This window comes from Pholcus phalangioides, unplaced genomic scaffold (genome assembly GCF_987345545.1).
Source record: "Pholcus phalangioides strain wild (caught in Gottingen) unplaced genomic scaffold, Ppha-v1.0 ptg000022l_1, whole genome shotgun sequence".
NCBI classification, from domain to species: domain Eukaryota; kingdom Metazoa; phylum Arthropoda; class Arachnida; order Araneae; family Pholcidae; genus Pholcus; species Pholcus phalangioides.
In genome coordinates, this window is record NW_028301615.1 from 5,096,551 (window position 1) to 5,112,820 (window position 16,270).

The 16,270-nt window shown below is 40.3% G+C and overlaps 1 protein-coding gene across 1 annotated transcript in view; it reads right to left on the reverse strand.

Moving 5' to 3' along the window:
• Window positions 1–16,270, reverse strand: part of Polr1A (RNA polymerase I subunit RpI1) — a 553,279-nt gene that overhangs the window by 466,533 nt on the left and 70,476 nt on the right. Inside the window, exon 2 of the mRNA XM_089249700.1 lies at window positions 5,190–5,352. Within this exon, the coding sequence (XP_089105826.1) occupies window positions 5,190–5,349 (160 nt within the window). The 5' untranslated portion in view covers window positions 5,350–5,352. The remainder of the gene's footprint in view (window positions 1–5,189; window positions 5,353–16,270) is intronic.

Sequence of the window (16,270 nt, forward strand, 5' to 3'; positions counted from 1 at the left end):
GTGGCCTACCGAGATTGTGGATTATCTTTCAGGGAAATCGGTAGTCGTGTTGGACGAAACCAAACAACTGTAATGCGTATATGTGATCGTTGGATGCAGGAGGGTTTGACGGACTGACGTGTTCGATCGCATCCACCTCAGTGCACCACTTCACGTGATGACAGGCGTATTGTGCGTATGGCAGTGACGGATCGCTCAGCCACATCACGAACCATAGCACAGCACATTCAGTCTGTACCGCATCATCCAGTGTCTGCGCGTACCATTTGACGCCGTTTACAGCAGAGTGGTCTGTCGCAAGACGTCCATTGCTTCGTCTACCCTTGACGCAGAACCACAGATGTCTCCGCCACCAATGGTGCGATGAAAGAAGGATGTGGACGGCACAATGGAATGAAATTGTCTTTACTGACGAGTCACGCTTCTGTCTGCAACACCACGATGGTCGGATTCGAGTCTGGAGACACCGTGGAGAGAGGATGCTGAACAGCTGCGTTAAGCACCGCCACACTGGTCCTGCATCGGGTATTATGGTATGGGGCGGTATTGGATATCACTCTCGCACTCCTCTAGTACGCATTGCCGGTACTTTAAAAAGCCAGCGCTACATCTCCGAGGTGTTGGAGCCAGTTGTCCTTCCTTACCTTCAGGGCTTGCCCACAGCCATATTTCAACTGGATAATGCGCGACCACACGTGGTACGCATTGTCCAAAGGTTCTTCGTCAATCGCCAGATTGAATTGCTTCCCTGGCCAGCTCGCTCTCCGGATCTTTCGCCGATAGAAAACATGTGGTCCATGGTTGCTCAACGATTGACCCAGATTACATCCCCAGCTGCCACACCAGATCAACTTTGGCAACGCGTGGAAGCTGCTTGGTCTGCTGTACCCCAAGAACTCATCCAAAGTCTCTTTGAATCAATGCCGAGGCGTGTGGCAGCGGTGATCTCCAACAATGGCGGCTACTCTGGCTACTGATTTTGGCAGGAACCACACTTCACAGAAGTCTATAAATTTAATCATTTGATGCTTGGTCAACATGTTATCTACAAAATAAATATTGTTGCGATATCTCTTGTCTTTCTTGGTGTTGCAATTTGGGTGGCCAGCAGTGTATATGACATCCATATTTTTATGGGCCTCTTTTTCTCAGCCACCTCGTTGGCCATTTTGCCTGTTGTGGCATTGTATTTGTATCACAAAAGCGGGTTTTTCTTTTTTCTCCCTCTTTATATTCGGAGGAAGGTTCCTCTTATTTTTCTAGGCAATGCTATTAATCACCATGGAGAATGCCTATTCTAAGAAAGATCATTCCTTCAGAGAAAAAAATAAAGGACTTTTTCAGGAGTGGCTGCAAAAAGTAAGGAGCAATAAAGGCCCTTCCAGAGGGAAATGAAAAGTTAGAACTTTTTAAGGAGTTTGTAAGGATGTATAAATCCTATTTAAGCCGTGTGCATGATGTCCGTATTGCGCATCGAAGCACTGCAACGCATAGCAATAGTGGGCTCAAAACAGCAAAAGAGCTTACAACATCGTTGAGGGACAAGCAATTTGTTTCATAGGTTCAACGATCTGTGGTTGAAATCAACGCTCATCGCTAGATAGCGATGTGCATCAAAAGAAAATGTTGTCTAAATAGAATGTACATAAATAAACCTATTTCTTTACTGATTGCACTACCGAGCACAGATAAAACATATCGGCGAACATTTATATTTACTATCAATCAATGTATAAATTCCCTTCTGATTGATTTTACATTTTGTTAAAAATATCTTAGCATTTTCAATATCTTCTGATCAAAAATTTAAAGCAAATCAGATTCTCTCTCTCCTCTCTCTCAGACACATCTTCTCATTCCCTATTTATACTTTTGTTATCCTGATAAAATGATTTTATTTTCCTTCCCTGATGGTCCACCATTCTGATCCGTGGCCATTTAACTGCCACATATTTCAACACCTGAATATGGGAGCTATGTCAGATTTGTGTTGGAGAAACTTAATAGTGTGCTTATGTGTGTGTACTCAGCATTTGGCGTGTTTTGTGTTCAGTATGAGGTGCCATCTATCTAGCGTCGCAACTAGATACTTTCTCAAACGGGGCAAGTACACATTTTGGCACATCCATGTAATGTAGAAGAAGCAGTTATAAAGGGTGAATTTGGTGCATCCTATAGTCCAGAGCACAGGACACTAGGCCCGCCTGCCCCTTCCAGTTGCAGCCCTGCATCTATTCTTCAAACTGGTAATGCGTGCATTTGAAGTTTAATGTATGCATATTCGTATTGTAGGTCTGTGTGATTGCCATGGCAACCAGTTTTTTTTCAAAGGAATAGCCAACTCAAAATTTGAAATCTTTAGAAAATCACATTTTTAGCCGATTACCATTGCGCAATCGCAAGTTCCAAACACGGATTTTCACCAAAAGCAAAATTTGGGGGAGGTTATAAAAAGGGCCTCTCCCTTCCCCCCCCCCCAGATCAAAAATTAATATGTTTGTAGAGAATTAACATATTCGAATAAAATAATTTATTTTATACTATCAACTATCTGAAGAATTTGATTCTGGTGCCCCTCCAAAAGCAGATTCTGCGTACACACCCATGATTTTCGCGATGCAAAACGGTGACTAGGCCTACCGCATAGCAGCTAGATGACAAAACTGGTTATTCAAGGTCGAGTATTTACAGTTTAGGTTTTTTTCCCACGATATTGGAAAGGTTTTACAATTTGAACAGGCATTCTAATCTATTACGATTTTTTTTTTAAAAATGTGCATTCGCAATATTGTAGGAACAAGACAAGTTTACGCCGTAGAGACGCGGTCTTTGAATGCCGGCAGATAGCAGCGAAAGTACCGTAATTTCCCATATATAACCAGAAGGGAGAAAATCTGCAGGGGTAATAAAAAACCAAAATTTGAAACTTCTGTACACGGCCCCTCATTCAGGGAAGCAACTAGATATCCCTCATCTTAAGCCGGGTTTTCCTAGGAATAAGTTTTTTGTACAGCGTGAACCGAATTAGACCATTTCACGCCGGCAGAAATGTGTTATATAATTACACTATTCATTTGTGTTTTCCTAGCGTGATGCATCAGATCAGGGCGGCTATAGTATAGTACATGGCCTTGGCATCAGCTACTCTGTCGTCTGCATGCTCCGGTTTGAAGGGAAGCGAAAGAAAACATGAGAGAGAGAGAGAGAGAGAGAGAGAGTGGAGAGAACATCGGCAAAACACGCAGCGCACGACGCATTTGACTCCTCCAGAAGCAGTGGGTCAATCACGCCCAACGTAAAGCACTGCTGTGAGGCGTATTGCGCTCTGTAGGAAAACAGTCATACTGCTTTTCTTATCGGTGAGTGAACGCCGTGTCACTACTGCATAAAATTAAACTTACATAATAATCGAACACTAATAATCTGCAAACATAAGCGCAACTGCGTCTTTTAACATTTGATAACACATAACAAATTTAGCTGCCTTATCTGTGCCAAGATGATTTCTAAGATAACAAAATTTGAAAATATTCTTTCAATTGATGCATAACTTGGGGGACACGAAAATAAAAAAACAATGTGTTAAAGACAGTCTTTTGATAAGCCTTCTTCCAGTTTTTTTTTGTTATTGCTGTCCCCCATTTGATGGAATTATAAATATAGCTTGAATCTATTCGGTGAAATATTAGCTTCTAGCCTCATAAGAGCAATAATTTAAATTTAACAAAAATTTTAGGTCTTATCATGTAGGCGTAATCAGGGTTTGTGAAAATGTGTTCTGTTAGTCATGTGTAGGTTCTACATATTGGCCTCATTTTCTTTGGATATTTTCCTTTATTTATAATTAGTTTTTGAAAATTGAGAATGTAAAATAGAAAGGTCACTTGAAAATTTAAAGAAAAAAGTTAGATAAGTCAAAATAGAACAATTTGCATTAAATAAACACTACACCATTGATATTTATTCACATCATTATATTGGTATCTAATAAATATTTATGTTTAGTTTCACAATAATACAATGCTTATAACTGTGACTATGCGTATTTGGTACCTTCAATATAATGTATTTTTTAAAGATAGATGTTTGGACAGATTCGGCAGGGTTTTGGACAAGCACTGCCTTTATACAGTACCTGCTTCATAGGCCTAATCATACATGAAAAAATGAAAAATAAGATGTGAAGTAGAAATAACATTCACAACAAACTAAAAAAATTTAAAACAGTGTTTATTTAAACAGTTACATATGAGTGATATTAATTTACTATCAGATTTTTCCAGCCTAAAACCATAAATTTGGTGAAACAGTTAACTTAGTAAAAAAAAAACCAAATGACACATTTTTGAAATATTTTTGATTTAGTTAGTTTTATTTTCTGCTAGTATTATTTTTTAATATGTTAGTAGCATGGAAAAAAAACCAAAGGTTTCCACATAACATTTCTAAACTTGGAGGTTTTGGACAGTTTTGAAAGGTCACAGATGTGAAAGGTCCGAACAAGCAAAGAAAGAAAAAGTTCTTTTGTTCATCCAGCTATATAAATAGCTTTTCCCCCTACCTATAATGATACCCATCCTCTTCACCAATATAGACATTGACAGATGATGTTTTTGTTTCTGCTTCTTTTTTGTTTAGCCATCCCCCCACCTCAGGGGGAAAAAAACCTGAAGAATAAGAAACTGAGAAGATAAAAAAAATATTGAATGCCCTCGAAAAATAGAGTAATTTAGAAAAAAAACGTTTTCTAAGATGTAAAAAATCTGTGACCTTCGTCCAAATTTTATGACTTTTCCGTAACCTTTCTCTCATTCCGTGATAGTAGACAACCTGTATTTTTTCCATCCCTTACCCTACATAAATTTTGAATTTCTGAAAGCCTATTCAGTATTTTTTAAATGGGAATCATACCTCTACGACGGATGGTTGATGAGATAAAGGCTATGCTAGCACTTACAGGGCACCCTGTATATACAGTGTCGTGAGTGAAATATTTCTGACATGGCACCGAAAAAAAAGCAAGAAAGAAATGGGGGGGGGGGGTATGGCACAATCCTGTGTCGAAAGGGTTGCAATACTGTGCCAGTGTTGCCTCTAAAAAGAAACAATAAAACAATATCAACATTATAGCAGAAAATCACCCACATAAGAAGTGCAAAGCAGCAATATATAAAAAAAAATCTTCTAACCCATATGAGGATCATATAATCCCTTTGAAACAGGATGATCTAGGCCATCAAAAGCAGTTGGATTCAAGATCTGGACTACACTCAATTTCCTCACTTCCTGAGGTCTATATACAGAGAATTTCAGATTCTCCACTTCTCTATGTGGAATCCTGATACCCATGGCCTAGAAACAGAAATAATATACATCAGTAAAAATATTGCATCAATATATGCATCATTTACTTTGTCTCCCAAATACAAGAGAATTTTTATAGAAAATTTTAGGATCTACAAAACAATACCAAAATTCGTGTATCATGAAAATGACATTTTCGAAACCAAAAATATTTAATGCATTGTATACACAAAAGTAAGATACAGTTGAACTCGCTTATAACGAAAACGGATATTATGAATTTTCACTTATACAAAGTTTTTCTGTCTCCAAAATTTCAAAGTGCTTATCTATGTTATTTTAATTGTTCATAACAAATACAGATTTCCGAAAAATATACAAATAAGCCAGAGTATGAAAAAATCATGATTAAAAAAAAAATAAAACATGAGATTTTTTTATTAACTGACTACTTATTAATTAAAAAAAATCTTGTTAATCATTAAGAATGGACATTTTCATATCACCTGCATTTTTTCTCCTAATTGCTCAACTTTAATTCAGTATTAATGAATAAATTACAAATGAACTGAAAGCAAAAAATATGAACATAAAAAAATCTGTGTTTATATAACATGAAAGGTAGTTGAGCCCAAATTAACTCCATGGATTAACACTTGTCTTTTAGAAAGTGCTTTCATTCATGAAGGCTCCTCTCTCATTAAAGTGAATGTGTGGTAGCAACTCAGTATCACACATATGATGCAGGTATCTCAATTCACTCTATGCACAAAGGTTCATTCAGCATCAACTAAATAAAACAAATTCTATTTGCAAGATTGTTTCTTCAATACTTAATGGATGTGTTTCTGACTTGCATGATGTTGCTTAATATAGTTTACACATTTTTATTCTTTCACAGATGTAATGGATTTTGGTAAAAAAACGAGCAAACTCAAAATTTTAATACGAAAAGTAGTCAAAAGCCAAATGATATTTACGTTGGTGCAAAATCTATTATTTTGAAACAACAATTAGGGCATAGAATTCAAGGCTTTATACAAAGAATAATTCCTGTTTTTTAATTATTGGAAGCCTAGCGCCACATGGCAATGCATTGAATATAATGCAGTTTAGCTAAGCTTATCTTCCTATAGTTTTCTTCAATGTTTTCCATGCACAAAATCTAGAAATACAGCAGCTTCCTTTCTGCCTGTGTATCTAGGGATTAAGTTCAAGCCTATATTTACCCCAAAGATCTATACTTCTTCCAATCGTGAACTTTACCACATATCAGTAACATGCAAACCCTACCAGGTTACTTTTACTTCAACAGTGAAGTTATGTAAAGAAAAAACAAAATTTAAATTTTGTGATTTAAATCAATGGATTTTTTCTTAATTAAATGATTTAAATTGGCGTACCCTACCTATAATAAATTTTTAAGTGGCTTTCAAGTATGAATTTGCCCGAATCTTATCTAAATCCTCTTTATCGTTAGATTAATCTTTCTACAATGACCCCCCCCCCCCCACTATTGTTTTTTTTTGGAAGGCGTTCTATTAGGACATTTTTAAATGTTGTTTATGATCCTCTTTGCTTCCTTTTTTTCCTTCTTTTTCTTTGTTAAGTCCTATTTTGCCTGTAAAAAACCTTATATATTAGAAAGAAAAAATAAAGGTTTTTATTCCAACAATCTAACACCTTTCATGCACTCGTGCCACTAGGTAGCTAGATTTGGATGTTGATTGTGATGATGTTACCAAACAAAAAAGCATGGATGACTTCTGAGAATATTTCTGAATGGTTGAGGGAATTCGATGAGATAAGCCTTATAAGAAACGAAAATTTTTTCTTCTAACAGACAACTGTACATCTTGCAACACCAAGGTAATTTTGAAATCGATCACTGTTCATTGTCTGCCACCAAATTGCACGAGCAAGTTACAGCCTCTGGATCAAGGCATAATAAAGAACCTTAAAATAATGAACAGAAGAAGTGTACTTCGAAAGTTTTAATTAGTGTGGAAAAAAGATGAAGGAGCAATAATTGATGTGTGCCACTCTTGTCTCATGTTAGGTAATGCTTGGAATGAGGTTTAGAAAGTGGCCATTCAGAATTGTTGGAGGCGTGTGGGTTGTGGATAAGATATTTGCAGGAATGGACTGAAAATCTATCGAGTGTTCACCATTCTGCTGTTCACAGAATGGAGAAAAAACTTGAATTCACCTAATGTAAAAAAAGAAAGATTGTTCCTGAATTTTCTTTCAAAATATTATGTAAATATTGATGAGGATATACTGGTGGAAATCAAAATGACAAAAGCAGACTTTGCTGATGAAATCCAAAATAAAAATGATACAATCTTAAATGACAAAGATGATGAGAGAGAAGCTGTTATTGAAATAAAAAATATTGCAAACCGGGTAGCCATTCTGAGTTTAGAAAATCTTAAAAATTATTTTTCATTCTGAGGTATTGCTGTTCCAGCATTAGAAGTGAAAAAGCGTTTGACGTCTACAATCCATATCAAGAAAAAAACAATGATGTACACACGTTTTTTGTTGATGTTTGCTGATGTAGTCATGCAATATTTTTTAATTAATGTTTTTACTTTCTTTAAGTTATTTCAATCTCTATTTTAATTCTTAGATTATTGAAAATCACGTGTCGGTGCGTATAAGTTACGTTACATTTTGTTTACATGCATTATTTTTACAAGCCGGTACAGATATAACAAATAGTTTCACTGTTTTTTCGACTTTGTTATAAACTGGTTCCACTTTATTAACCCTTCCACAGTTATGCGAATTCAGATAAATTCTTCAAAAATGCGCAGGGCCTGTTTAGGAAAGACGATGCTTTCCCCCATAGTCACCAGCAGGTATCTGGATTTTCGGTGATTGGAGATCCTCCCATCACAACAATAAGTCAACGACATGAATAAGCTTATTGTAGGTTAGCCACAATGGCCTTACTGAGTGTTTAAATCAGGGTTGTAAAAAACCCTGGGTTTCATGGACAAAATGGGGAAAATTGAATTTCCTATTTCCATAACCTCAAAATATCTAATTTAAATATGTATGTACATCCTTTATGTGTACATCATACATATACATTTTTGGTGCACATTCAGCTATGCATTTGATTAATAAAATTGACCATACAACAAGGGAATAATTACGAAGTACGATAACCAGACTTTCATACTGGGGGCTAACGTCGTAAGAGCTATTAGCTAAGCTAGGAGGCTGTCCAGGGGCGTAGCCAGAAATTTCGTTCGGGGGGGGGGGGGGGGAGACCACTTTCATTTCGGGGGGGGGGGGACCAAAGTGACAGAACAATGGATTTGGCCATCTTTTTCCCTTTCTTCGGTCATTTTCTCACATTTCGGGGGGGGGGGGGACCAGGCCCCCAAGTTCCCCCCCCCCTGGCTACGCCCTTGAGGCTGTCCATGCACAATCCTATTCATACACATGCTCTAAGTAAGGAAAATGTCTGTCCTCTGTAGTTCAATGGTTAGAACACTCGCCCGGACGGTGAAAAATTGGTGGTTCAATTCCCCACAGAGAAACGTGAATTTTCTTTCCGAACTACATCTCCGCTTGGCTATCCGGGCTTATACATCCTGCCTACGTGTAGGGCCTCCGCGAGCACGCAGAAGTGCCGCAACACGACGTGGCATGGATTCAACTAATGCCTGAAGTAGTGCTGGAGGTAATTGACACCATGAATCCTGCAGGGCTGTCCATAAATCCGTAGGAGTAAGAGGGGGGTGGAGATCTCTTCTGAACAGCATGTTGCAACGCATCCCAGATATCTATATATATAAAATTGATTTTCTGTCTGTCTGTGTGTGTGTATGTTCTCCATACAAATCTACAATTTTAGATCGATCGTCGCCAAATTTTGCATATGTACCAAATGGGACCTGACTTGAACGATAGGCTACTTTAAAATTTCGTCAGCCCAGGGCAAATGCCCCAAATAAGCAAAAAACTGTCTGGCAACAATGGTTTTTGGGCTTCAACAGTCACTTTCCGAACATTTACTTTGGTTACCGTGGTTCCCTAGCAATGCATTTCAGACGTGTATATGCCTTTACAACGGTTTGTCACTTCTTTAATCCTGTTAGTATATGTGTCATAGTTTATGCCTTTATAATGGTTTGCCACATTTTCAATATACTCTCAGTAATGAGGCTTTTTCAATAGACGTCATAATCATCATCAGCATCGCTTTGAGAGTCAGGAAAAGGGTGATCCTCATAGAAATCAGTGCTAAAATTGTCGATATTACTGTAGAAATGCGGAAATTAGTGGGATTTTCCGCACCATCAATAATTTTAAAAATTGTATTGAATTCTCGATTTTTGAAATATTCAGTTCGGTTAGAGATATACGAAACCCAGTAGATTAAATATGAAGTAATTAGCCAAACCTATACTCTTAAGTTGGATATTCGAGCAATATCATTGATTTCATTTATATCTTCTCAAGTATGAAAATTAATGTCTCCATATTGTCTCTTTCGATATTTATTTGCATAAATTCATGTGGGTTAGGATATTTTAAAATTAGTTATGAGCCTGTGAAAAGTGCATCGAAAAAATTCCACAGCTTTAACTAAGGATTTTTGGAAGCTGGAACAGACAGATGGATAACTTGAAGTTCAGGGGGGGGGGGGATCGAAATACCTAGCGCCCCTTAAAAAAAGAAAAAAATATATTCATTTCTACGTTTCTGTGTAAATCTAGATTTGTTTATTTCATGAATCGCGCAGGTCGCCATATTGGTTAACTTGGACACGGTTTGTATGTCCCTCAAGAAAAAGAGAGGGAGATATCACGTGATCCAGAAAAGCCTCATTGAAGAAAACCCGGGCAGCGCCGGGTATTATAGCTAGTGTTCAATAATGTTCATGTCTGGGGATTTAGGTGGCCAGCGGAAGCGTCTAAAGTCAGAAGAATGTTCCTGGAGCCACTTTGTAGCAATTCTGGACGTGTGGGGTGTCACATTGTCCAGCTGAAATTGTCCAAGTCCGTCGGAATGCACAATGGACATGAATGGGTGCAGGTGATCAGACAGGATGCTTACGTACCTGTCAGAGTCATATCTAGACGTATCAGGGGTCACATATCATGCCAACTGCACACGCCCCATACCATGACAGAGCCTCCACCAGCTTGAACAATTCCCTGTTGACATGTAGGGTCCATGGATTCATGAGGTTGTCTCCATACCCGTACACGTCCATCAGCTCAAAGCAATTGGGACCGAGACTTGTCAGACCAGGCAACGTGTTTCCAGTCCTCAACAGTCCAATGTCAGAGTTGTCGGGCCCAGGCGAGGCGTAAAGTTTTGTGTCGTGCAGTCATCAAGGGTACACGAGTGGGCCTTCGGTTCCGAAAGCCCATATCGATGAATGGTTCGCACACTGACACTTGTTGATGGCCCAGCATTGAAATCTGCAGCAATTTGTGGAAGGGTTGCACGTCTGTCACGTTTAATGATTCTCATCAGTCGTCATTGGTCCCGTTCTTGCATGACCTTTTTCCTGCCGCAGCGATGTCGTAGAATTAATTTTTTTACCGGATTCCCGATATTCACGGTACACTCGTGAAATGGTCATACGTGAAAATCCAAATTTCATCGCTACCTAGGAGATGCTATGTCCCATCTCTCGTGCGCAGACTATAACACCACGTTCAAACTCACTTAAATCTTGATAACCTGCCATTGTAGCAGCAGTAACCGATCTAACAACTATGCCAGACACTTGTGTTATATCGGCGTTGCCGACCTCAGCGCCGTACTCTGATTGGTTCCATATCTCTTTATTTGCATACGCATGCCAGTGTACCAGTTTTTTTGGCTCTTCAGTTTATATATAATTATAAATACAATGAGTACATGTTCTTTGCCCCCCTCCCCCCTGGAAAAAGTTGAAATGATGGTCCTGGATGCGGTAGATTTGTACACATAATGTTTTGAAACATTTGACAACAATTTGTGTTAACAATAGTAGAGGGAAGCTTGTTCCATTCAACTATGGTATTGGGAAAAAAACTGAATTTAAAACAATCTGTGTAGAGGCAAAAATAGGTTTTAATTTTTTGGGTGGTCAAGTCTATTGGAAACATAGGAAGGCTTAGTCATAATACAGGATGTATCGAAATTTAAATGACCACGAATAATCTTGTAAAATATGGCTAAGCGGGAGATAAGTCGATGAGTAACGAGTGGGTGGAGATTAAGTTTGAGTTTAAGATCGGAAACTGAACTAAAAGATTATCAGCAGTTGGGAATAAAGCGGGCAGATTTATTTTGGATAGATTCAAGTCTGTCGATGTTACTAGAGGTGTGGGGGGTCCCAGACCTCAGCCGCATAAGAAAGAATGGGAGAAATATAAGTTTGGTAGCAGAGAAGTCGGACGTCACGAGTAGAATGTTTGAGGTTGCAACGAAGGAAAAGTTTGTCGAGACATTTCTGGTAGACAAAATCTATATGATTATTCTAACACAGAGAGAGAGAGCAAGTGAGCGAGATATATCAGCCGAGGTTATGTGTAAGGTTCAGGAGAAAAGAGGTTGGAAAAAAACGCGGAGAAACAGGAGTCGCGCGAGAGAGAAACGAGAACGAGTTGAGACATTCGAAAAAGAGAAGTAGTGTAAAAGTTTGTACCGAAGAGACAGGACGGTTTCGTGGAGGTGTTGGATAATAAATTAAATAAAGTGTTGTTTTCTTCCTTTTGGGAGTCTAGAATCCAGTTATTTCGCCCTGGAATCGTAGTGGAGGTACAGCCGAGGACCTACGACCGATAAGAAGAAGAGGGGAACTTTACTGGCGCAGTCGACAGGATGAGGTCGTAGCTTCAACGACTCAAGATTGCGAGCTGAATTCGAAGAAGAGTGTCCTAGCGACGGTGGAACCACCCGGTTCGTATAGAAGGATAGTAGCAGCGTCAAGCACCCACGCTGTGTTTTTTTTTTCCGTGAAGTCAACCCGATAACCGGTGCTGAGGGGGGCAATCCTGCCCAGGCAAAAAGGAGCAGGTGTTGTATGGCGGTATCGAGACGATAAATAAAAATGGCGTATTTGGCAAAGGGGAACAAGGAGGATCTGGAGACCATGGCCGCCAACTTGGGGTTAGAAGTCCGACCGGAGTTCAACTTAATGCAACTAGTGAGTACCATACAGGAAAGTGAACTGTACAACGAAGCGACGTGCAGAGAGATGCTGAAAACGATCATAGGCAATAGGAAAGAAAGAGAAGAGATGGAGGAGAGGCGTAGAGAGAAGGAGATGGAGAGGCTAGAGAGAAGGAGATGGAGGAGAGGCGTAGAGAGAAGGAGATGGAGGAGCGGCGTAGAGAAAAGGAGATGGAACATGAACTCGAAAGACTGAGGATCGAGACAGGAGCCATAAGAGAGGAGAATAATCAAGCTGGGCGCGGCAGAACCCCCAGCCGGGATTTCCAGAACATGATGCAAAAGTTCAGAATGGAAGAAGACATAAGTCTGTACCTGGTGCTGTTCGAGCGGCAAGCTTGTCGCCCGGCCCTGGCACGGGAAGATTGGTTAGCTGAGCTCTTGGGACTTCTACCCTACGAGATGAACCAGTTAATTGCCCGCGAGCCGGAAGAGCAAGTACAGGACTATAATCAAGTTAAGGAATTGTTATTGCGGAGATTCAAACTCACCCCAGAGAAGTTCCGACAGATGTTTTCTTCGTGCCACAAGAATCAAGAGGGCACCTGGAGAGATTTCTACCACGAACTGTGTACCCATTTTGATGGATGGACGGAGGCTTTGGGGGTCACGACGTTTGAGCAACTAAGAGATTTAATCATCACCGATCAAATGAAAAAACGTGTCCCAGCAGATTTTAAGGAACACTATCTGGACGAATGGAGTGATATGGTGTCTCCAAGTGAGCTATCGGAGAAACTAGATAGGTTCGATGATGTGAAGAGGACTCTGAAGACACCCTTCCTTAGTGACAGAACGAGAACCCCAAGACCGGTTCATCAAAATCCGAGATGGAAAGCCAGCGGAAACCATAGGCTTCAGGGTGAGTCCTTCACACCTAAGGCGACGATGGGTTCGAATCCCAGAGAGAGAGCTGCAGTCACTTGTTACGCGTGTGGAGCAGAAGGCCATATAGCAAGGTTTTGTTCTGCAAGAGGCCAGCAGGAGCCATTGAGTCGGGCCGAGGTGAACTCTGTCCAGACAGAAGAGGGGGACACGATTGAAGAAACCACAGTTCTAACAGCACATATCACGGTGCCAGCAGCTGGTGTTGGTGCGGACATTGACACACCGCAGACCGTGAGTTTGAAATGTGGTCAGAAGACAATAAGAGGCGTAGTTGATTCTGGGACCCAGATCTCAGTCGTTAGATCTGATTCGGTTGAAATCGACGACAGTGAAGGCGAGGGGAGAATAAGGATCAAGTCCGCATTTGGCGAAAGTGAGATAGCCCCTCTCAAAATATGTATGATGAAGATCAGCGATGGCAAACACGGATACGTGCCAATTACTTGCGCAGTGTCGAGTCGCTTGATAAATGAAATGTTAATATGTCCGACGGCATACGACACACTCTTGGAAAATGTACCAGTTCCAAGTCCGATCAATGAGCCGAGCCGTAGGGACGGTGTGTGTACTTCATCTGCCGATGGCAAACAGAAGGCCAACAACGGCAATAACAACGATTTTTGCATACCTAACGAAGAACTTGAAGAGAGGATCATATCCCAAGTCGAGAGCTACTTCACCAACTTCAACATCATGAAGAACAACTTTCTGCTGAAACAAATCCAGAGAAACAAGGAGGGCTACATCAGCCTGAGGTTGGTCTCATCTTTCAGGAAGGTCAAGACTCTGATCAAGGACTGGAGGGTCGTCCGGTACTGTCTCAGGAACTCGAACAAATTCCAAGTCAACGGAGGAGGCACTAAAGTGCGCTGTATTGTGCCCGTACCGGCTTGCGAGACCAGATGCGCTAAAATGACCCCGGTCTGCAACATGCCATCCGAGGGAATGACACCCGAGTCAGTGTCGCAGTTTATATCAGAACACGGAGAAGTCGTCGACGTGGCAGTCGTCAATCGAGGATCCAAGATACCATATGTCTGTACGAGGCGCTGTCCCTACGTCAACGGGAACATGGTGAAGAAGACGCTCGCCCTCGTCAAGTGCAAGACCAATCGGGACGCGTCCGCATCCGAGGGCAAGGCCTCGCAGCTCAAGGAGATGAACTCGAAACGATACGACGATGGTCATGCTGTCAACAGGAGGAGATCGGCAACGAACCAGTTCCCGGCTAGGCAGGAAACGTCCAAGCAATCGGACTGGCGATTGTTTTCGTGTCCATTTGCCAAAGGAATCAACAGAGCTACGAACCGGCACTCGAAGACCGAGAAAACCAGAAGCCAACCGGCTAAATCTTCAATCATCAACAACGGCGTACCCAGGAATCAGGGCAGGAAAAGGTCATCCTTCTCTTGTGCCGGTGGTGACCACCACCCCATAAACTCTTGGATGAACAACCGTTATTTGCCATTCAAGGGTGGTATGGCCGCCGCCAAAGTAGCTGCTACTGCACGGTACAACACTCGCCTACCGGATAGCGTCATGCGTTGGCCTGGGGGTCCCGAAAGGGTGATACGCAAGATAATGCCGACGCCTGTGCACGTGCTCTATCACAAAACAATCAGAAATTGAAAGCATTTTTGAAAAAAAAAATTAAAATATCAAAAGAAAACACCATTGCGTGTAATCAATTTCTGTAAATTTAAAAAGATGCTTAAAATGCTTTTAGAAGATAAGTAAGATAAGTTTCTCACAGTAGCAGTGAGAAACCGAGTTACGCTCTTGAAGCATCATCATCATTTAAAAATGATGGATGTGCTTTTCGATGATGGGACGTGTAAGGTTCAGGAGAAAAGAGGTTGGAAAAAAACGCGGAGAAACAGGAGTCGCGAGAGAGAGAAACGAGAACGAGTTGAGACATTCGAAAAAGAGAAGTAGTGTAAAAGTTTGTACCGAAGAGACAGGACGGTTTCGTGGAGGTGTTGGATAATAAATTAAATAAAGTGTTGTTTTCTTCCTTTTGGGAGTCTAGAATCCAGTTATTTCGCCCTGGAATCGTAGTGGAGGTACAGCCGAGGACCTACGACCGATAAGAAGAAGAGGGGAACTTTACTTTATGACTCCCAGATATTTAAATTGAGAAACTTGAAATATGGTTAAGTTATTGATCGAGTATGAGAATTCGAGGGGAAGATTTTTACGAGTAGCTCTGATGAAAACTGTTTTAGATAGGTTGATAGGCATATGCCAAAATGAGCACCGATCTGAGATGGAAACAAGATTACGTGGAAAGTTTCTTGATCAGATTTATGATTAATTATAGATTACACAGTCATCAGCAAAAAATCTAGTGTTGCAGTTGAGGGTTTCAGGGAGATCGTTTATATATATTAAAAACAATAAAAGCGAGAGAACCGCTCCTTGAGGAGTACCTGAATTTACAGTGGCAAAAGGTGAATCCATCTTTAAAATGAACAAACTGTTTACGATTTTTTAGGAAAGCTTCTAACCATTTGAGCAATTGTACATCAAGACCAAGATTTGAAACTTTAAAGAGGAGTCTATTTGTGTGGAATTTTATCATAGGCTTTAGAAAAATCCAAGATGATGATATTGGTATGTAACTTATTATCAATGGCCTTGGGAAGGTCATGGATGAAAAGGGACAGTTGAGATGCAGTAGAAAGGGATCGTCTGAAACGTTTAATGGAGTTAATGGAGTCTAAATGGGCATGGATTTCCTTTGTTATAAAATGTTCGAATATCTTATAACACAATGAAGTAATAGATATTGGTCTGAAGTTAAGGGGGGCGGAGAGGGGACCGGTTTTGTGAATGGGAATAATTTTATTGATTTTCCAATCGGTGGAGAGGATGACAGTGAGACATT